At 45.4% G+C, this 23,628-nt stretch overlaps 1 protein-coding gene across 6 annotated transcripts in view; it reads left to right on the forward strand.

Annotated features, from left to right (window-relative positions):
• The window catches only part of LOC138491794 (multiple epidermal growth factor-like domains protein 6), a 1,495,213-nt gene that overhangs the window by 1,447,223 nt on the left and 24,362 nt on the right, over positions 1-23,628 (forward strand). For 5 of the 6 annotated variants that reach the window (XM_069618507.1, XM_069618505.1, XM_069618506.1 and 2 more), the window contains one exon: positions 4,663-4,791. The exons of the other annotated variant lie outside the window; for it this stretch is intronic. In XM_069618507.1, the coding sequence (XP_069474608.1) occupies positions 4,663-4,791 (129 nt within the window). The remainder of the gene's footprint in view (positions 1-4,662; positions 4,792-23,628) is intronic. 6 annotated transcript variants of the gene reach the window in all.

Here is a 23,628-nt window from a genome sequence, read left to right on the forward strand (position 1 = left end):
ACAGGGCAAAAGGCTCCTATATAATTTGTACGTATAGAAATGTGTCCACTGTTTGACACCAGTTGAGTTCTCGATGCTTTTTCTTAAGCAGCCCTCGGTTGGTTACCAACAGATCACTGGATGTACTGCACTCACTCAAATAAGATCTGCTGCTTTCCCAAAGCCAACCAGGGGGGAACATTTACCCCTACCCATTATAACACGCAAATCGTCCTACAGACTAGCCAACAGAGAATTTAGTATTAGCCTATACTGGGTTAATAGTTTCCACTTAAGGGTATAGGCCAAAGAGACCAAACCCAACTCGGACGTAAAGCAGCAACTGGCAAAATTTGGGAGATGTAGTGCCTTCTTCCAAATGATCGCCTCAATTGTATTCCATTCAATCCCCCGATAGACACACGCTAACAGACAATATAAAAAGATGATACAGCCAAATGTGCTTTTTTACCACATCAGTGTATTAACCTTACAACAAAACTGTAAAAATAGGGATATTTAGCAGAGTGCACTAACTAGAGGACCCACTAGATGTGAAAAAAGATGTCCCTTTACCACATACATTTTGCAACATTACAATTTGGTTCTACAAGAAGATTTTAAAAAATTGTGTACAGTAATTTATAATAATTGTGTGCTGGGACCAAAATAATGGGAATATATCCTAAAGCCTGGCATATACTATTCCAGTTTTCAGCTTTTACATTTACGACACTTATTTTAGCCGGTAAACTTTCTGGGTCACCTAGGATTCCCTGCCCCCACCCGCCAAACAATTGCCCTCCAATGATGTGGATGGGTATGCATTACTTGATGCATTGAATGGAGAATTAAAACAACATTCTGAATTAACTAAAAGCAGGATTCAGTCCTTTACATTAGACAGAGGCCACTGTGACTACAATCATAGATGACCTAAAATGGCGGATAGAGCAGGACGGCACAGGAAGACTGATGCTCCTGGAACTGTCCACCGTCTTCGACATGACACTGTTTCACATGAAACACTTCTTTCAAGACTCTGTGAAATTGGCTTTCCTGGCACGATCCTGGAGTGGAATCATTCTTTATCTGGCTGCCAATAGAAGGTCTTTCTTGCAACCTTTATTTCTAATATGTAGAGTCTTGATTGCAGTGTCCTTCAGGCATACACACTATCACCTCTTTTATTCAATAGTTAAAGCAGTCCAATCTCTGAATGAAAACAATAATTTGGTGTTGCAGCCTACAACTATGCTGATGATATGCAATTGATTTTTTACTCTTCTCTATATTGATACATCTGATTTCTTTGACAGTTTTTAGGCCACCAATAAATGGATGTATAACAGTACACAGCAAAAACGATGATAATGGTGGTTGCCTGAAAAAAATGTTCATTTGCATTCGACTTCTGGCTAGGCCAGCTTGGTGCCTTCCATCAGCACCCTTTTGAGGTTGAGGACCTGGTATTTCTGCTTGATACCAACCTCACTATAATTCAGCATATTTGTTGTGGTGAAATGAAGTTTTTATATTTTTTACATAGTGCCTCTTTGAAATACTTTTTCCTTCCAAGACCTCCCTAGCATGGTTCAGCAACAATCCAACTTGTGCTTTTTACCCCGCGCAATGCAAAGAGCATCTTCTTGGGCTTGCCAACATATCTCATTGGGCCTCTGCGGAGACTGCACAATGTGGCTGCTTGATAGTCCCTCAACCTGCACAGATTGCACCATGTCACCCCTGCAGTAAGATCACTACTCTGGTTGCAAGATGATTGTAGAATTACATTACAATCTTCCAGTATGGCCTACCAAGACAGGCCTTGCAAATTACTTGCAAATTACTCTGATCAGCAGGGGTGTCTTGGTTTAGCATCCTTAAAGGCAAGCAGAGAAGCAGGTGTGGCCCTTCCTTTTTGGTATGTGACACCATTTTTCGAAATGAACTTCCTATGTTGCTTAGAGGCATCGATAACCACTGGTAATTCAGAAAATGACTAAAAATGAATCTCTTTTAGACAAACCACATCTAGAAACAGAAACGCCACATAGGACTTTGAGTCAATAGCGCTAGGAAGCTGCATCGTGTGGTGCAAGAGAACCCTTTAAAAAAAGTCTACCATAACAAGGTTAGCCAATTCCTTGGTGTCATCCATGCACATGTGGTCAGATTCTATTTTAGAAGTGATAGATTGTGGCAACGTTTAAAAAAATTTTGATCCATATTTTCAATCACCTCGACAACATTAACATTACATAGGACCTCATTACAAGTCCGGCGGTAACCTTGTTGGTAAAACCGGCAGGTTGCCACCAGACCTGCAATATTTACCGGCACCTGGCTTGCAGCAAACACCATGGGATTATGACCCCGGTGTTCCAATAGGACTCAATGGAAATGGGGATGATGGAAGCACCGGCACCATTAATAACAGGCCGCGCTTCCAAAAAAGACTGCGGGCGGGTGCCGTCCCACCCACAGACTCGTAGTGTGCTTGTCCTACAGCTATGCTTTGTGAACATGACTTCTGTCTGACACTTGGAGGGTGTGGTGGGCTGCCATGGGGTCCAGGAGCCACCACCGACTCTATGGTGTAGGGTACAAGGAAGTGTGCCCCACCCGCCCACCACACCCAGGTCAGGAAGCAGGGGCTTGTCAAATTTGTTTCTGTGTTAGTCAAGTAAAGTACCTTGTAGGCTTTTCAAAGCACACCTCTTCATTATAAAGCAGTTCAGGCAACACTTGGGGAAATTGCACTGTTAGCATAAAGGTAGCAGAGCTTATCTTTGGCACATTGGGAACAACGATCCATGAAGCAGCTGCCTCCAAAACAAGGCTGGCACCACTAGTGTGATGTGGAACTCCTGCTTGCGCAGGCAAGGTCAAAACGTGTAGTACATCCAGGATGATGGACTGGCCTTGTGTGAGATCAGACTAGCAGACACAGAACACATGTGCTAATCAAACAGTCTTACCCGGAACAGAGAATCAATTAGCTAACAGCCAAACCTTTATTAGTAAAAGAAATCATACATATGTACATGGAAAGGGAAGCCTGGTCAAATGGAACAGTGTAGAGGTGTATAAATGCGAATCTAAATAACACATGGCTGTTTGGAGAAGGAATTTGTATGGATTTTGAGGTTGCTGCAGAAGAAAAGGCAGGAGACAGAGAAGAGGTTGGTGGTAACTAGGAGGATCAGAAGCGGTAGTGGGGAGAGTAGGAGCTAAGGAGGAGGAAGGGAAGTAACAGGAGGAGCAGAGGAGGCGGTGGAGAGAGTGTGAGATAAGGGAGAAGAGGTAACAGGAAGAGCAAATGAGGAGGTGAAGGGAGTATGAAATAAGGAGGGCAAGGTGGCAAGAAGAGGAGTTGAAGAAGAGGAGGCATACGAGGAGTTGGAGAGTAGAGGAAGTCCTGGAAAGACTCAAGGAAGAGAGAAGATCACGGAGAGAACACATACCCCATGCCTATGGGGTGTGCGAGCGAGGTTGGAGGAGGTATGAGGTGGGGGCATTAAGGAGGACAATGATCCCTTTCCCAGGTCAGATAGGAAGCCCCTCAGATTGTCAGTTGCAGGAAAAGTAATTACCACTGGCAGCAATCTGCCCAGAAAATATGTTACAGAAGAAACTTGCAGAAGAGGAACCAGCCAATCAGATAGCCTGGAATATGGGTTTTATCCATCAGTATGTGTGATACATCTTGGCCACCTGCTGACCCACCTTTCTGCTGCGCAGATTGGTCACCTGGCTACCTTCTGAACCCAGTGGGCACCAGGCTCCTCCACAACCTGCAAGCACTTGCACTGCCTCCGGACCTCTGTGCACTTAGGGGCTGTATCTGTTACCGTACAGCCACCCCCCAATGTGCACTGCCCACAGCTGGCTGTCCAGGCGGTACTTACTCAGAACAATCGCTGCCCTGACCGCACTTCCCCCTTCCCTTTACCTGGCACTACTGCCCTCCCTTTCCACCTGCCCTTGCACAATCCGAATGACACAATGCCTAGTAAGATCATTGTTTCATCCCCCTTATCTCCCTTCCTTGTCTTGTCAAGCCTAGAAACACTTGTGTACAGGGGTGTTATAAATGACTAATCATATCATACCCTCCTATTTCCCCTTCTGCCCCCTTTCTGCAGCACCAATGCCCCCAAACTCTGCTTCCTGTCTCACTTTCTCCTCCTACCTCACTCAACCTCTTTTAGGTCTGCTTTGTCCTTCTGCTCCGAGTTGGAAATGCAGCCCTGTTACCGCTCAGCTCACCGTAATAGAAATAGTAAAGGGACAGTGTCTTGTTACTATTTCCCAGGCGGCCATATTGTTTTTCCGTTTTGAAATCGGCACATATGATTTTCATGAAAAGGTTTTCCATTATGAAAAAATACAAACAATGAACACTCTGGTTGTAAGCCAAAGGTGTAACAGTGCTGCTACCCCATTCTGGATCAGGCTTTTGCGTTAACAACTCTGATCTTTCGTCGAGGCAGTCCTGCATGCTATATCATAACTAGATAAGCATATATCATACATGTAGACAGTTCGTTTCAGAAACTGGCCCCATTGTTTTTATATGTGAGTGCCCTACATGTGCCTGCATGCCTCATTGGTTGCACAGTGTATCAAATAGCCCTTGGTTAATCTTGAAGTCATTGGTTATCTGCACTTTTTCATTAGTGTGTGAATATGGAATGTTTGGAGATAAATGTCAGAACCGGTGCAACTGCGAAAGAGCCGCCCATTGCCACCACGTGACTGGAAAATGCATGTGTCCTCCAGGGTGGACTGGAGCCCAATGTGAAACTGGTAAGTTCATTGCATGTCCATTGTGTGATGCATGAATCACGGTGTTCACAATGTTAGGGTCACGCTTGCACACATGTAGCACATAATGAAGCCGAATGGGTGCAAGTCATCTGTAGGTGTATTAGATTCTAGATTTAAAGTACTTAACTATATGATATGCAAAATATTGTAAGTATAAAACTTTCTGAAAAAGAATTAAGGGTAGGGGGTATTTTATTCCTTATAATATGTAGCTATATACTGCCATCCCCTTTAATGCCTGGCCTCTTGCTTAATCTAATGTAAGAGAACTTGCATTTGCTGATCAGTATGGAATCTGTCTGGATTTAAAAAAGCTAAAATGCAACTCCCAATGTATTGCAGAAAAATAGTTTTAGCTGTTTAAAAATAAGTAATACAATTCAGATTCTTGCTCACGTGTGTTTAAACTCCAGCAGTGCATACATTAAACTTTCTACCGCAAACAGTTCCTTGTCAATTATTTTACTGCAAACTGACACAGAAAACAATTCTGCAGGCAAGGAATTTAAAAAGCTATTCGGGCTTTAATTAAGTGCTGCAGTTACAGCTGGAAATCTGCTTTCTGCTGGCTCAACCATCAGGCATTGTGACAGCACACTCGAAGTGTAATAACTGATTACAGAAGGGTTGTGGTGTCATTTTCAGCTAACCTGTGTGATGAATCTGATGGACTCATCAGTGAGCCCCCGGTGATGGCATCCTCCCATGTTGCCAGGGCACGGCGGTCACTACCTGATCCTGACTTTTGGGGGTGGTAATATGAGGGAGGATCAACTGGAAGGGGACAACTACCCATGAGAGGGGATGATTTCATTGGATGAGATGCAGTATTCCTCCGTTTTTCCTAACAAAGTCCCTATAACACCTATGTTCTTGAGGGCATGTGTTCATCCCACAATTCCTCCTTTAAGTGAAATCCAAAAACTCCTTCCTTTATGTCACTCTAGACAAAACCCCATATATACCTCAACCACTCACAACACACATAAAACATTTTCTGTTTCTGACATTTCTTTCTGTGAAGTTTTTGAAAAACATCATAATGGAAATCCAATTGCATCCATGGACTTCAGCGCCTATAAACCCTCAAGTACTGAGACGAAGAAGAAGAGGGAAGAGTTGATTCAAACTGAGCAAAGACCAAACCTTATGTGTCGACTAGTTGTTTCATTCAGACTAATGTGCCTGGGACATTTAAAAATGGCAACCACAGTATTCAACAGAGCAGTACGAGCGAGAACAGTGAAATGGAAGATGGGCACATTTATGCAGTGGCTCACGAGTTACAGACCCCGCCGAGGCGTTAAGGAAGGAGAGGTGCAGCAGGTGTTACCTGAAGGACCCCTGAAGCACTGAGAGGCACAGCAGAGCTCCTGGAAGTAGGTTGTAGCAGGAAACAGTGTTCTTTGGTCTAGGCCATCGAAGGAAGCTGGAGAGTGACCCTGGAGCTACAGGAAACGCTGAAGTGATGTCTGCATTCTGTGAGAAGCCGATCGAGGGAGGATGCTTCACCACAGAGGCATGCCATAAATTGGGGCCCCCACAAACTACCAGTGATTTGGCCCGCACTCCAGACAAACAGGTGAATGAATCCTGTGAGATTGATATTTTGGACAATAATCAAAGGTGATTTTAACACAGACAAAGCTTAATGTTAAGTCAATGTTTAAAAGAAAGAAGATTTGAATATCAACAAGAAAAAGTATTGCAATGAAGCCTGAACAAATATATATGCATGAGATTCACTGTGGGAGAGAGCTGAAACAAGTGTTACCCCAAGTAAAGACATTGGACAGAACAAAGTAGATGTGTATATGAAATATTGAATTTAATAGTGAAACTAATAAGGACGTCCTGGTAAAGAGAAGGTACCAGGCAGCTGACATTTGGGGAAAGATACCTGGCCGGGTAGTACACCAGGGGACCTGTAATACCCCACAGTGAGGAGGATTCCTGCAGGGGAGTATACAAGGTAATCTAATGAAGTTGTGAAAAGACTTTTAACATTGTGGCAAGATACCTGGCAAGGGAGTATAACAGGGGATCTAAGAAGGTCATAAAGAGAAGTCCTGGCAGTCACATATGCCAGGCATTTGAAACCTTATAAAGAACTCTAACATTCAGGAAGATACCTTGCAGGGAGGTAGTCTAGGGAATCTGAAGAAGCCCAAGACATTTGAAATTGTGTACAGAACTATAACATTCAGGGAAGATATATTGCAGGGAGGTATACTATGATATGATATATTTTATTTATATTGCGCTCATACGCAAGTGTTTCAGATACTAGGGAATCTAAAGTGCCCCATGACATTTGAAATTGTGTAAATAACCTTATCATTCGGGAAAGATACCTGGCAGGGGAATACACCAGGGAATCTGAAGTGCCCAATGAAAGAATTCCTGGCAGAGGAGTACACCAGATAATCCACCAAAGACAAAATGTATAGAAGAAGTCCTGGCAGCCAAATCTACCAGGCCTTCTGAAGAAACTGTAGGAAGATAAACGGCTGGGAAGCATACAAGGGGATATGAAGAACCCATAGGATACTTTCTGGCAGAGGATTCTTGCAGGCAATCCACCAGAGTTGTAAAGAAAGATTTAGCAGTGATACAAAATACCTGGCAAGGGTGTATAACAGGGAATCTGGAAAATGCGTGAAAGTTCTGATATCTAAATACACCACCCAAACGTTTAAGTTTACAGAACAAGAAACCTCATGAATCCAATATAAAGACATTTTTGTTTAAGAAAAACACTTTTGTTACAAAGCCATTGTTGGATGTTGTGGGAAATATTGTGTGAACAAGAACTTTCTTAATCCTGTGCAAAAGCCTCAAGAAATTGTGGGATAAAGACACTCTTGTGATACAAAGAAACGGTTGTATAAAAGAGACATTTTTTAGCAGTCGCACTTAAAATCCAGGGAAGAGGAACCATCCTTTGGATCAAGGGGTTTCTCTTTGGAAAAACCTTTTGGATTTATATTTATATTTTGAACTTTAACCTTTTCACTAAACATAAGTCGGAGACATTTCCTTGCACCCTTAGTTATTTTTATCTAGTGCAAGGGTTAGTTTAGAATGTTTTGGACGCACTGACGGTTTCTAAGTTACTACATCCCTGTCTCAGACTGATTCTTAGTTTTAGTTTCTTAGGTAGGGAACCTCCTGCTTTAGGAAAGGGCTGGAGAGGAATTTTTCGAACCCATTTTTGTTCTAGCATATCTTAAAGGTCGGTAATTCATAGGGTCACTTCTGTCCCCATTCTTAAATATCGAAATTACCAATTATCATTTCCAGGAAGGTCCCTGTGACTAATTAATGGTCAATAAAAAGATCAAATGTATAGGTAACCGCCTCCTTTACCGACCTTTAAGATATGCTAGAACAGCATGTTACGATGGGAACGGCTAGTATCTGTATAAAAGCCTGGAAATAATGTACTTGTTACAGGTGTGAGGGGTCAGAAATGAGAGGCAGACACATTTCTGACCCCTCACACCTGTAACAAGTACATTATTTCCAGGCTTTTATACAGATACTAGCCGTTCCCATCGTAACATGCTGTGAAATTCACACAGAGGTGCACTATGCTATTTGGAATGGAGAGGGCAACCTAACAATGAGAAATTGCATTAGCTGAGTATGGAAACCTACCTAAGCATTTTTTTATATATAGATTGCAGACTGCCATGTATTATAAAGTTATTATTACCCATATTACTTTTCATGTGAAAAGGAAAAAAGAAACAAAAGAGCATAGGTGGTGTTTGAAAGCAGTACTCTTCCATCCGTATATAACGGGAGGGTTAGCATTCTCTATTTCCTGGGCATAATACCCACTCCATATTTGATATTTACAGTAACATGGGTAGCCAGGGGTCTGTTAATAATATTTTTGAAAGCCCCGTCACTCGTGGGTACACAAATTCACCTTGTTGTATACAGGGAACTGGCTGTGGGTATGCTCTGTGCTAGTGATAGTCCAGGAAAGTGGCTTCTAACACAATCTGCAGTCTCCACCAATTCATAGAGCCCCACACATTGTTTAATGATGATGCTTAATCGACATTGCAAGTGAAGTGGGAGAATGGAAGACCAGGCTCCCGTCCTTCACCTCTCGAGCTTGGCCTAGAGGGTCACGGCCCAGACACCCGCCGCGAGAAGAGTTCGTCCAGTTACCAGACGACCAGGTACCATGGTACAGGAACATACGGATGTGTCCACCTGCCTGCCCAGCAGCCCGCACTGACCGTGCCGACACCTGCGGCTCGGATCAGCTAGACTAAAAACCACACGTCGTTAGAGATGCCATGACGACCTAGACAACGGGAAGCACATCTGTATAAATATACACACTTAACATTCCCACACCAATCTACACGAAGAATATACTCAGTGCTCTGACGTAGGCGACAGGCATATTCACGGACGTGCATCTTTATTATTTTTACATAGGCTTTCAGAGTACAGAAACGCAAGACGCATCATGAACTCATCTATAACGCTTGCTCATGCTTCCCTTGAAACCCGTTACCACCGTGAGAGGTATAATGGAAACACGATATTGGTCATGGAAATATATGCCACTATAATCTAAAGCACCCATGCACGAAATGGATCACTTATGCACCAGGCCCAAGTAGGCCTCAAGCAAGAGTTCCGTGGACATTAACAAAGCAAACGTCAGGTTGCTGATCCTGCAGAATGAGCCTGGTGGAGCACCCAGCCAAGGTCGCAATGTTGCAAACCCACATCCAAGAACAAATCATCAAAGGCACGATGTTGCAACCTAGCACTCCGCGTACCAACGTTAGAATCATATCTACAAATTAAACCAGACACACAGTGGAAAAACAATATTAATTGTGCAGAATTCTGCCTCAAACACGGTCCCGCCTCACGTGACCAAGCCGAACCTGACGAGATGCCAAAACCCAGGAGAGACAGGGCGTCTGGGTCCCGCACTACGAGACCCAGGCCGGGACACTTGAAAGGCTCCATGGACACCTGCTACAGTGGGAACGGTCAGCTCCCACCTATGAATAAATCCTCACATTGTCTGCATGAACCCATATTGAAACATTGTTGCAAACACGGGTACACCGAGAGCTGGGAACAACGGTGGTCCCAGGCTGGGGAGCTCACGGATGCACCAATCAGAACATGGGGCTCTTATCTCACACGTCATTAACATTAGCCAATCCTCAGGGGTCTTCATGTAACAATTCTTATGTATCTAATTGAAGGGACAACCCAGATATACCACCTGACTACACCTTGACCACTAATATCATTCTCTATATGTGTACTATACTAACCCTACCACTCGAGCAACCAATTATGAGTGGCGGTAGGTTTTTGTTAACTTTTTGAAGTGACGCAAGTAGCGCGTCATATTACAGTAAAAAGGGCCTGCGAGCCCCACGATTGTGTGTGTGTCAGGACGAACGCGTACGCTCCTTGACCCATCCCTGCCGTTTGCATAATAAACAGCAGAAGTTGCCTTGCTCCTTGTGTGTGCCTCATACTCTGTCTCGATCCGAGATATACACGGGAGGAGTTGGGGCCTCCCTGCCCGGAGGTCTGCGGGCGGCCCGGCCGACCCCGGCAGAATTTCACCCCGACAAGTTGGAGGCACTGCTGAGATCTGTTTAAGATCGACTTTTATTTTTAATTTTTCCAGGCACTCCCGTTGCGAGGAGGCCCGGCGGCGCGGCCCCCTCTGCCGTTGCCCCCTTCTGAGGACTACAGGACCATCGCGGAGCTGCGAGAGGACCGGACAGCGCAATCCGGATATTGGCCCTCGGGAGCCGGTTGAGAAGTATCCCGCCCGCGGTCGGCGAGTGTCCAGACGTGGTCCAGACGAGGGGAGGTGGCGAGCCGCTTGGAGGGGTGCACGCAGTCGAGCGGCCCTGCATCGAGAGAACTTGGTGAGCATGACACGCACAACAAGCAATGCGAAATTGTGAGGGAGGGGGAGGAAGTAAATAAGGGAGGAGGGAGGAATTGTAAAGTGGCGAGGGTTTAGTTGAGTGTTGCTAATGGAATGAATGGTAGCGAAACGAGTGCGAAAGCAGGCGGCTAACGTTACGCGAAAGAGGGGGGCGGGGCACGAAAACATCACGTGAAGCCGCTCGTAACAGTGAGCTAACGTTACGCGAAAGAGGAGGGCGGGGCACGAAAACATCACGTGCAGCAGCTCGTAAGACACTGATTGGCCTAAATCGCGACTACGTGTGAGGATGGGTGTGTGGTTTCCTACGATTTGATATTTATTATTGAATGAGTAGATGAGGTTCCCTATTGTTCGAGCAAGAAACTCGATAGGTAGATGACGTTTCCCTGTGGGCGGTGGCTAGTTACGTAGTTGCCCAAAACAGAAGATAATTGGCTGGTTAAGCCCTCCTGTTGAGGGGCGTATCACACGCGAGGCGACGCAGCGTGCGCAGTCCGGTTATAGTATTGATGAGATTACCTTGTTCCAGGAGAGACAGGAAGACAGCTGTAGGGTTAGCGGGGTAGATTACAAGTGTATTTTGAATTTAAAGAACATAACACGAATATACCAGTAGCTCGAAGAAATCGGTGACGTCACCAGTAGGGATTTAATAGGATATCGTGAGCACAAGGAACATTGGGTTTGAGAGTGGTGGGGAGGAGAAGTATGATAAAGGAGCTGATACGGAGATAAACTATAAACCAGTGGATCGAAAGAAGAAGGGGAAAGGGGCGTGGCTGCGCACGGAGAACGCCGGCCACGGCAAGTGTAAAAGGGGGAGGAGAACGGAGAAACAGGACAACTGTATAAGATCGTCGTAAGGGGTACGCAGCCGCAGGGGGCTGCGTGCGCTTCGGCCGCAGGGGGCCGTAGGGGAAGGAATATAATATAATTTGTCAAAGGATTGTCGTAAGTCCCCACACTTGCGGGGCGAGGTAAGCAATACAAGGTTGTATATTGTAAATTGGTAGTAAGGGGAAGGGTAACAAGGGGAGTAAAACCATGTCATCCGGGAGAGGGTCATCGGGGAGAGGGTCGGGAGGGTGGGGGAACACCCTCACTACCCCACTACAGCACATATGCACCACACTGCCACCACACAGGGAGAAGTTAATTAAGTACAGCATAGAGTGGACCCAGGGGACAGACAACAAAATGTTAACACCATGGCCGCCTAATGGTAGTTTCGATCCATATGCCCAACACTCACTACTGAACCATCTGCACAATACATACAAGGGGAAGAAGTTGGCAAACCACGTGGAGGTGTTTAACTTATGGAGGATGTTCCAGGGGTCTCGACCAGGACCAAATGGAATGTTCACTATGGGGGAGACACCGGAAGAAAAGGAGATTAAGAAAGAAGGAACGGGTGGGGAAAAGGAGTGCGAAAGCACAAAGAATACGGGGAACGAAAGACAGGGAGGAGAAAAGATTGATAAATTAGACGACATAAAAAAGGAACCGAGCAATGAGATACCCATAACACCGGGAGTGAAAACAGAGGGAGGAGGGTTGTACCCTTTAAGAGAATTAGGAGAAATAGAAGGACGGTTAAGGGCGGCTGAAGGATACTCAAACCCGGCATACAGCCCTCCACCATATGTAGCTCATGGGAAGATACCAATGGGGGAAGGGAGGATTAGAGAAGAGCAGACTGTAGAGATAGGAGAGGATGAGTGGGTAGCTGCACAGATATTGTTGAAATTACGAGGCTCACTAACTGGAGAAGAAAGGGAGGCGGTGAGGAGAACAAACGAGGATAGTGCCGGAGAGAGTGAAATGAGGGGAGAAGAGCTACTACGGCAGAAGGAAGAGATTTTGGAGGAAAGATTAGCAAAACTAAGGGAAGAGCAGAATGAACTGATCAAACAACTTGAGAGGGAGGAAAGAGAGAGAGTGAGGAAAAGGAAAGAAGGTAAGGACGAATTGGAAAGATTAAGGGAACGAAGCGAGGAACAAAAGAGAGAAGCTGAAAGGGTAAAAGCAGCAGCAGATAGGGTATCAAGAGTAGTGCTGAGAGAGAAGAAGAAGGAAGAAGAAGAAAAGGAAAAAGAAATGGAAATATGGAGGAGGAGGATAATATCTGAGACAGCTAAAAAATATGAAGAGGGGAAGGTAATAGAGAGTATAGTAGAAAGAGAAAGGGTGAAATGGGAAAGGAAGAGGGAGGATGAAAGGATATTGGAACAGATGAGCAACGAAGTAGTGGAGGAATTAAAAAGGAAAAGAGAGGAAAATAGTAGGGAATTGGAGGAAAGAAGTGAAGAAGGAAGAGAAGGGAGAGGTAAAGAGAGTGAAAGATGGGGAGATGTATATAAAAGTAGGGAGGTAGCAACGACATCAGCACTAGGGGGGACAGTTGGTAAAAACGAAAGGGGAGAAAGAGACCTAATAGATTTAAAAACAGTAACAATAAAAGGGAAAAAGGCAGAATGGGGGGTGGAATTTATAAATGATTTTTGCAGTGAGGAGGAAGAAGGAGTGGAGAAGGATGGAAGAGGGAGTGAAAGGGAAAGCTTAGATAAACTGTACCTCACTAGAACAAACATAGATTCGCCCTGGATAAGTAGAAGAGGGGAGGAGCTGGAGAGAAGTAAGGAGGAAACGAAAAGAATAGAGGAAACACAAACCAATGAAACCACGCCACCAACATCTCCATCACGCCGCCCTCCCACGTCACTACCTACGTGTTCAACCACCGCACGCTCTCTGCACAGAATAAAGCTCGCGCCCTTCATGAACGAACTTACACCGTATGCATGTCGGCTTAGGGACCTCCCTAGTCGCAGGCAAGACAGACAAATAAACATACCCTTATTGAACACAGGAAATGATGAAAGAAGGGGAAAGGAAGAAGAGGGAGGTAGGGGCAGAGGTAGTAAGGAAGAATTCGAAGTAGTAAAAGAAATGGGGGAAGAGGAGGGGTGTGAAGACTCAATATCATGGAGCGTAAAGGGTGACACAAGACAGAATTTAATGCCACTGCTGGAGAGAGGAGGGGTTAGACCACAATATGTACCTTGGAAACATACGGATAAGGAAAATATAAAATGTAGGCTCCCATCACTAAGTGGAGGTGCGGGTAAGTGGATATATGAAATGGAAAAACACACCGCAGGACAGAAACTAGCAGTAGGAGATGTGAAGGGCCTGTTAATATCAATATTAGGGGATAGAGCGGATGACATTTGGAAAAGAGCGGGATTCCATGGGGTAACAATAACAAACACATCGCATGATGGGGCACCATTTGCAAACTGCAGACATGCGCTATGGCAGGCACTGAGAGTGCAGTACCCAGACACCTCAGACATAGGAGCCATTACTTCCCGTAAGATGGGTGAAAATGAGGATCCTGTTGATTATATCCAGGACATTCAAGAGAAGTGGCGCATGGAGACTAGAGAACAATGGGACAAGACACCAGCCATATTTTATCATATACTAGTACAAGGGCTCCCAGAAGGAGTTCAGAAACAGCTAAAGAAAGTAGTAGGAATGGAAGCAAAACCATGGCCAGAAATACAACTGACTATAGTACATCACTGCAGGACATGGCAAGGAAAGATGAAACAAAAGGAGGAGGACAGGAAAACAGAAGAGGCCAAATTAGTACAGAAAAAACTTACTAAATACACAATGGAAGGGGCACTAATAACTACGCCCACACCAATGACCCAAAGCCCAACGCAAGTAGTGGCTGCACAAGATCCAGCTCAAATAGCGCCCCCACAAGGTGTAATACAGCAAGTGCCGCCTCTGCAATTACACACACCGAACATGGGAGGAGGGTACCCAATGCAAGGAACTGGGTATTATAGTTATAACAGAGGGAGAGGAGGGTTTATGAGAGGGAGAGGATATGGATATAATACCCAACAACAAGCTGGGGGACTCAGGAATAACTACTCCACAGGGCAACCCGTATACCAAGACAACGCAGGGAGCTTCCCATGGCAAAACAGGGAACCACCCGTGTGTTGGAGCTGCGGAATATTAGGACACATGTCACGTACATGTAGGGTCAGGCCAGGAACACCAGCATGGAATGAGCAAGCACAACCTAGGACATCACAAGAACAGCAGGGCATACAACAGCAGCAGATGTCACAACAAGGGAGTGGCCAACCACAACAACCACAACAACAAATAACACAGTATCTGCCACCGCCACAACAACAAGTAGCGTTAATACAACCACCACCACAAAATGAACGAACACAATTGGGTGGGGTGACGGTGTTGGGACACAACCCTTACACAGGGAATGGCCAATCATTGTACCCCCAATAGGACAGCCCACAGACGGCCTTGGTGTGTCCCATCCTGTCAGTAACACCTAATAGTGCGGAGGAGCCACGCATAGAGGTAACGATAGGTGACAAAAAATTATCATTTCTTGTTGACACCGGGGCGACCCGGTCTTGCATAAGGGAAGGTAAATTTAAGATGTCAGGCGAAGCCATGAACACCCAAGGATTTTCTGGGGCTAAAGGGTTGGTTCCATTTACTGATAACGTTCCGTTATCTATTGGAGATTATGATCTGTCAGTTCCACTTTTGTATTATAGTGCCTCGCCAGTAAATATACTGGGGAGGGACATAATGAACAGGTTGAACATGACGATCTCGTTTACAGAGGATGGCATAATTTGCTCTACTCCAGGGATTAACATGCTCGCAGCACGACAGATTTTGCAAGCATACTGTGGACAGACAGCGATTAGGGCGGAGCCAGTAGATGGCGAGATATTTCAATATGGCACTGACATGGCATTTGCATGGATGCCAGGGATAGAAGGGAAAATATGGAGGAGACCAGCAGCCTATCTATTTCGACCAGAAACACCAGGTAATGAACTAGAAGGGAAGGTGTTTGCAGTGGACATTGAGAGCATTATTGCAACAGCTGATTATGTTGCTGTGCACGCCCAAGATAACGAAGGGAGAGCTTGGAGGGCGGTGATAGCACTAGCAGAAGGGTGTAGGCTGACCCAGGTGTCAGATGAAGAGCTGTTCTCAGAAGAAAAGGAAGAAAATGAAATGGTGTTCATGATGAGCGTAGAAATATGGCTAAGAGTGGCTCACAAACAAGTAGCACAGAAAATTGCAATGGCACTTGAGGCACCCGCAGGCACCCCAGTCCCATTTTTTAAGGAGGATATGTCAAAGGTGCCCAAATCATTATGGACTATTAGCCCTTATGACGTAGGATGCATAAAAAGCATAGGGGGTGTAAGGATAAAGTTGAAAAAGGGTGCCATATTACCAAGAGTGAAACAGTACCCATTGTCAAAAGAGGCAGATGAGGGCATATATGAAACCATAACGGCCCTTATAAACAATGGCATATTGGTCCCCTCAGAATCACCATGTAACACAGCTGTGTACCCGGTGCGCAAGGCTAAAGGGGGGTCTTGGCGCTTCATACAGGACCTCAGACCCTTGAACAACATAGTAGAAGCAGAGTATCCAGTAACAGCAAACCCGGCCACAATATTGTGTGGCATTCCGGCAGAAGCATCACGTTTTACAGTGATTGACCTTAAAAATGCTTTTTTCTCAATACCATTACACCCAGACTCGCAAGATTTGACAAGCTTTACTTACCGAAATACAAAGTGGAAACATACCAGATTACCACAGGGGTATTGTGAATCACCCTCAATTTTCAATAGAGTAATACAGATGGATTTGGGTAACGTTGAGGTGGAAAGCACAGTGTTACAGTATGTGGATGACATAATAATTTGTAGTACAAACGAAAGCAAATGTAGACAGGACTCCTTAAAAATGTTGACAATATTGGCTGAGAAGGGGTATAAGGTAGACATGGAAAAGATACAATACTGTCAGGAACAGGTACTTTACATTGGCCAACTGATATCTCAACATGGAAGAAGGATTGCACCACAAAGAGCACAGGCCATCTCAAGCACTCCCGTGCCACAGACTGTGAGAGAACTACAGCAATTTTTGGGGCTGTGCAACTACTGTAGAGCATGGGTATTTGATTACAGCTCATACATAGGACCCCTGCTTGAGGGTTTGAAGGAAGCAAATAAAGGGGAGAAAAAGTTGGGATGGACTATGGAAATGAGGGAGGCATTTGACGAATTAAAAGACGCAATATCAACTGCTCCAGTACTGGCATCCCCAGACTATGAGCGGCGCTTCTTTATTTTCTCACATTGCGACTCAGCAGTGATGAAAGCAGTATTGGCCCAAAAAACTAGCATGGGCTATAAACCAGTAGCATTTTACAGCGGTCACTTAGACCCTATAATGTTAGGCCAATTCTCTTGTGAACAAGGTCTCGCTGCAGCTGCTTTTGCAGTAGAAAAAGCATCAGCAATAACTATGGGGTGTCCAACTACACTATTTGTGGAACATGCACTATTTGCGATATTGAATAAACCTAAGTCCACACTAACAACACAGAGGGCATCAGGTTATGAGATTATTTTGTCTAAAGCTGAATTAGCAATTGTTAGATGTAGCACGGTTAACCCTGCAAGGTTCCTAGCAGAAGTAATTGAAGAAGGAGATTACGCCCACGACTGCACCCAAGTAACTGAACTATACTCATGTACTAGGAAAGTTGAAGAAAACGCACTAGAGGGAGGTGAGCTTTTGTTTATTGATGGGTCATCAACTATTGATCAAGGAGATGGGATTAGAAGGACTGGGGCAGCTGTAGTAAAAATGATGGAGGCGCCGGTGTGTGTGGCTATGAAGTGTGTACAATTACCACAGCATTACTCTGCTCAAGCGGCGGAACTCGTTGCACTCATATTGGCATTAAAGGAAAGTTTTAATAAAAGAGTGACCATATATTCCGACAGTGCATATGTTACATCCACTGTCCACTCAGGGCTATCAAAATGGAGAAGAAGAGGGTTTAGGAGAGCTGATGGCACTCCAGTACAACATGCCCTCTTGTTGGCTGAACTAATTGAAGTAATAAACGATCCCCAAGAACTAGCCCTAGTAAAATGCACCGCACACACCAATGGAGAAGACTATGTATCAAAAGGAAATGCAGCAGCAGACGCACATGCGAAATATGCTGCATATTTTGGTGAGATATGGAACCCCACCGACTCACAGAGAGGGAGAGGGAGGGGAATAGCGAGGGAGATGTTAATAAGAGAAGGGTACACCCATCTCCCAGCCACACAGATTATGGAGCTACAAGCGGCTGCACCAATGGCCGAAAAAGAAGTATGGGTGAAAAGAGGATGCACAATGTCACCAACTGACGCACTATGGCGCCAGGGTGGCACTGGGAAAGTTGTAATACCGTTGGCACTGTTAAATACCGCCCTGAGCCAATTACATCACCCTGCCCATACAGGCAAGGAAATAATTGCAGCACGAATTAGAGAAGATTGGTTTTGTCCCGAGTTAACCTCTCATGTGTCAAATTTTATCAGCAATTGCCTCACATGTCAACAGTTTACGGCCGGCCATACTTTAAAAGTGATAAGAGGTACAATACCCCGGCCAGAAGGGCCTTTTCGGCACCTTCACATTGACTATGTTGATATGATCAACATCTGTCAAGGCAATAGGTATATGATTGTAGTAGTATGCCCATTTTCTAGGTGGATTGAAGCAGGGCCCTGTTCACACCCTGATGCGTTTAGAGCAGCCAAATTCATAGTAAGGGAGGTCTTCCCCAGATGGGGAGTGTGCGAGGTGTTAAGATCAGACAATGGGCCCCATTTCGCAAACGAAATGTTCCAGCATATCACATCCCTGCTGAACATTAAACACAAATTTGCATGTGCATACCACCCACAGGCTAATGGTGTATGTGAACGCCTAAATGGCTTATTGAAGGAGGCAATTGCTAAAATACAACAAACAACAAAGAAAAGTTGGTTGTATTGCCTCCCGTTAGCATTGTTTGAACTTAGAAACAGGCCAGGGTCCGACCACCACCTCACCCCACACGAAGTGGTTACTGGACGCCAAATGCGCCTTCCCCTAACACCAACGTCAAGGGCATTCACCGACCACGAAAGTTCAGCGAATGTGTTAGGTGATGAAATGTATCAATATGTGTCTTCTTTGATTACTAGTGTCGTGTTTGTGTCTCAACAGCTCGAGCGCATACGGGGCGGGTCCACCAGCAATCAAGAAAAAGACGAAAGTACGGAATTGGGAAAGGAGAACTCCTGCAAACTTGCCAAAGGTGACCACGTACTACTTCGCAATTTCAATAGAAGGTGGCATGAGAAGAGGTTCACTGGCCCCCATCTGGTAGAGGACGTATCAACAAGAGCAGTAAAACTAAAGGATAAGCGTGCATGGAATCACCTACATGATGTAAAGATCTACAAACTGCAGACCCGCCCCAGCGCCAACGACAGAGCAATTGGAAGAACAGCAACCACATCCCCTACAGCGGAAGAAAATTCAACCACAGACAACGACCCAATTGTTCCCTCGGAGACAATAACTGACGAAGAAGGGAGTGATCCCCATACTGCCCACCCCATGATCACTCGCTCAAAGAGTAAAAATACTTCCGCCATTTGAGCACAAACCCCCCCCCCATTGACTGCTAAGTACAGTTGTAACTAAAACTGAAGGACATGATTGCACTAATACACATGTAAACACGTGAATGTTCTCTTTTTTCTCTCGCACATACAGGAACTGCGTAATATTGTATTGTTAAGAAAACTAATTAACAAATTCAGTGTGCAGGTGTAAATGGTGCTGCCAGACGATAACTACCCAGAAGAATTGTCACACCAATTTGTATACGAAATAAAGAGGCCAACATACTTAAAAAGGAGAAGGGTACGTGTGTACTACACAGCCTTCCTCCTGGCCATAGAATATCACATGCCCCACCTCCGCCCATACTTGCCAGTCCTAAAAGACCCATCACTTAGAGTAGCGTGGGAGCAGCTCTTCGCCTGGGCACTGAATGACTACTTGATAGGTAGAGCTTAAAAGTAACAAAACTAACATCTAATAACCAGCACTTTTGAGAATTTTCAGGCGGGCAACTGTAACGTCGCAAGAATAAGCTGCCAGGACCGCAGCAAGGTAAGAGCAAAATGCCGGTGAAATTAGCATATGTAATAAAAATAATAGGGATTTTTATGATCACCGGGTTCTTGGCTGCTTCTGTCTGGCAGTACAGCTATGCTATTGATTTTATTGCTGCACCCAAACTTAATATACCCCCGTCCCCTGCTGCAACAGGTGATACGTCAGGTGGTAATAGTAATTTTGCACCCAAGCAAAATAGAGTTAAACGCAGCACATACTCAGACAATAAAGGTATTGATAATTATGTACAAGACTCAGCACACGTCACAAACAACATATGGTACCAACACATGACCCGCATTGGTAAACAGACAACTGAGGATAGCTGTTACGTTTGCTCATTAATACCATACGCCATGAGCGCTTCACGAACATTTGTTGCCACAGAAATAGATGAAAAAACAGCACAGTGCGTAATATATTTGGCCCTGTTCCAAACAAAAGGAAGATTTCAAGGAACAGTAGTGCACATGACATGGAAAACACGAGACTCATACCCATATGAAAACAACTTCCTCAAGACCTATCTAAGTTATCACAAGACCAGTTTACATGCTGAAGCATTCAGGTACATAACAAGTGGCCCTGCAAAAGGAGAAACAAAGAAGGTAACACTGCAGTACCTACCATGTGATTGGTACGCCACTGAAGTTCCGGGTAAACAAGGATGCTGGGAAAGGCCGCTACTGACGATAACAGGAAAGGTGTTCCTGGGCAACAGCTGGGAGATAGGAGTGATTGGCAGCAACATGGTAACAAAAGAAACTATCTCAACTATCGAGACACACAATCATCGATGTTGGACGACGTGGATCAAGTATGTACCAATGCTCACATGGGTAGAAGAAGATGAAGACCCGATAACTATACTACCATTGACTGCACCCAAAGTATGCTATCAGCATAAAGGAGAGGTGGACGTAGGATATAACACCAATTGTGCAAACGTGATGGAGTTACCTGAGGGGGGAGCGGGAACAGCAGTAATAATGGACCATTATTGGGCCTGTGGGGAAAAGGCATATCATACATTGCCTCCCCTGTGGAATGGTGTGTGCACAATGGTACACGTCAATGTGCCATCACTAGTGGTACCTAAGAAGCATGTCGATGTGGCGAAATTTCCTAAAATGGATGAAGGGGATAAGAGAAGAAAGAGATCTGCACCACTCCAGAAGGAGCAAGGAAACAGGACCAACAGCAATGATACTGTCCTAAACAGGAGAAAAAGACAAGGAGAGCCATTGACAGGAAATTACCTGTGGGGAAGATCGGAAACGGAACTAACATCAATACCGCCAGAACATAGACTATTCAGCAGAGCAGCAATGTTCTTCTCCTCAATAATACATCCGGGACTGCAGGCATACGCAAACGCAAAATGGCTCCAAATAACAAGGTGGGAACTAATGATGACCATCAATTCAACAGTAAATGGGTTCAACGCAATTAAAGAGGAGCTGCGAGCTGTAAGGATGGTTGCACTCCAGAACAGATATGTATTGGACCTCCTCACAGCAATGGAAGGAGGAGTTTGTGCAAAGATAGGACAATCTTGCTGCACGTTCATACCTGCCAACGATGCTGACAACGGTACGCTGACAGAAGCAGTTTCACAATTGGCCCAGATGCACTCCAAAATGATGGACGAAAGTAACGGTGTGAACAAGGATAAGAGCTGGTTTTCACTATTATGGTCATGGATGCCATCTTGGCTGTCAGATGGACTGAAAATAATAGTGGGATGTGCTATTTTGGCTGGAGCTGCCCTGATAATAATTAGGTTTTGGAAGGCCCGGAAGGCACGCACGACTGACGAGTTGCTGGAAATGGTGGGAATGCACCCCTTAATGCCAGCAGATGACGGCCAGCATACAGGTGTGATAATACAAGAAAGGGAGAAGCTGCGCACCCAAATTATCACCAATCATCTAGACCCACCATCAGTGAAGATCGAAAACCCAAGGAACCCCCGGAGCTACATAGGAAGATGGGTATACTGTACTCCTGGAGGGACATGTGAATACATGTATTGGTCATTTGAAGATCATGTAAACCATTATGGACATCTCGGCGGGATAACTAAGATATGGAGGGTAAGAGGAGATAACGAGAAGGATATGTTTGTGGTCGACAAGTCGACCAGAGGGGGGACTGAAGTGGGAGAATGGAAGACCAGGCTCCCGTCCTTCACCTCTCGAGCTTGGCCTAGAGGGTCACGGCCCAGACACCCGCCGCGAGAAGAGTTCGTCCAGTTACCAGACGACCAGGTACCATGGTACAGGAACATACGGATGTGTCCACCTGCCTGCCCAGCAGCCCGCACTGACCGTGCCGACACCTGCGGCTCGGATCAGCTAGACTAAAAACCACACGTCGTTAGAGATGCCATGACGACCTAGACAACGGGAAGCACATCTGTATAAATATACACACTTAACATTCCCACACCAATCTACACGAAGAATATACTCAGTGCTCTGACGTAGGCGACAGGCATATTCACGGACGTGCATCTTTATTATTTTTACATAGGCTTTCAGAGTACAGAAACGCAAGACGCATCATGAACTCATCTATAACGCTTGCTCATGCTTCCCTTGAAACCCGTTACCACCGTGAGAGGTATAATGGAAACACGATATTGGTCATGGAAATATATGCCACTATAATCTAAAGCACCCATGCACGAAATGGATCACTTATGCACCAGGCCCAAGTAGGCCTCAAGCAAGAGTTCCGTGGACATTAACAAAGCAAACGTCAGGTTGCTGATCCTGCAGAATGAGCCTGGTGGAGCACCCAGCCAAGGTCGCAATGTTGCAAACCCACATCCAAGAACAAATCATCAAAGGCACGATGTTGCAACCTAGCACTCCGCGTACCAACGTTAGAATCATATCTACAAATTAAACCAGACACACAGTGGAAAAACAATATTAATTGTGCAGAATTCTGCCTCAAACACGGTCCCGCCTCACGTGACCAAGCCGAACCTGACGAGATGCCAAAACCCAGGAGAGACAGGGCGTCTGGGTCCCGCACTACGAGACCCAGGCCGGGACACTTGAAAGGCTCCATGGACACCTGCTACAGTGGGAACGGTCAGCTCCCACCTATGAATAAATCCTCACATTGTCTGCATGAACCCATATTGAAACATTGTTGCAAACACGGGTACACCGAGAGCTGGGAACAACGGTGGTCCCAGGCTGGGGAGCTCACGGATGCACCAATCAGAACATGGGGCTCTTATCTCACACGTCATTAACATTAGCCAATCCTCAGGGGTCTTCATGTAACAATTCTTATGTATCTAATTGAAGGGACAACCCAGATATACCACCTGACTACACCTTGACCACTAATATCATTCTCTATATGTGTACTATACTAACCCTACCACTCGAGCAACCAATTATGAGTGGCGGTAGGTTTTTGTTAACTTTTTGAAGTGACGCAAGTAGCGCGTCATATTACAGTAAAAAGGGCCTGCGAGCCCCACGATTGTGTGTGTGTCAGGACGAACGCGTACGCTCCTTGACCCATCCCTGCCGTTTGCATAATAAACAGCAGAAGTTGCCTTGCTCCTTGTGTGTGCCTCATACTCTGTCTCGATCCGAGATATACACGGGAGGAGTTGGGGCCTCCCTGCCCGGAGGTCTGCGGGCGGCCCGGCCGACCCCGGCAGAATTTCACCCCGACACAAGGGTTATAATTAAAATGCTACTCTGGGG

This window comes from Ambystoma mexicanum, chromosome 10 (assembly GCF_040938575.1).
Source record: "Ambystoma mexicanum isolate Mex_15411 chromosome 10, UKY_AmexF1_1, whole genome shotgun sequence".
NCBI lineage: Eukaryota > Metazoa > Chordata > Amphibia > Caudata > Ambystomatidae > Ambystoma > Ambystoma mexicanum.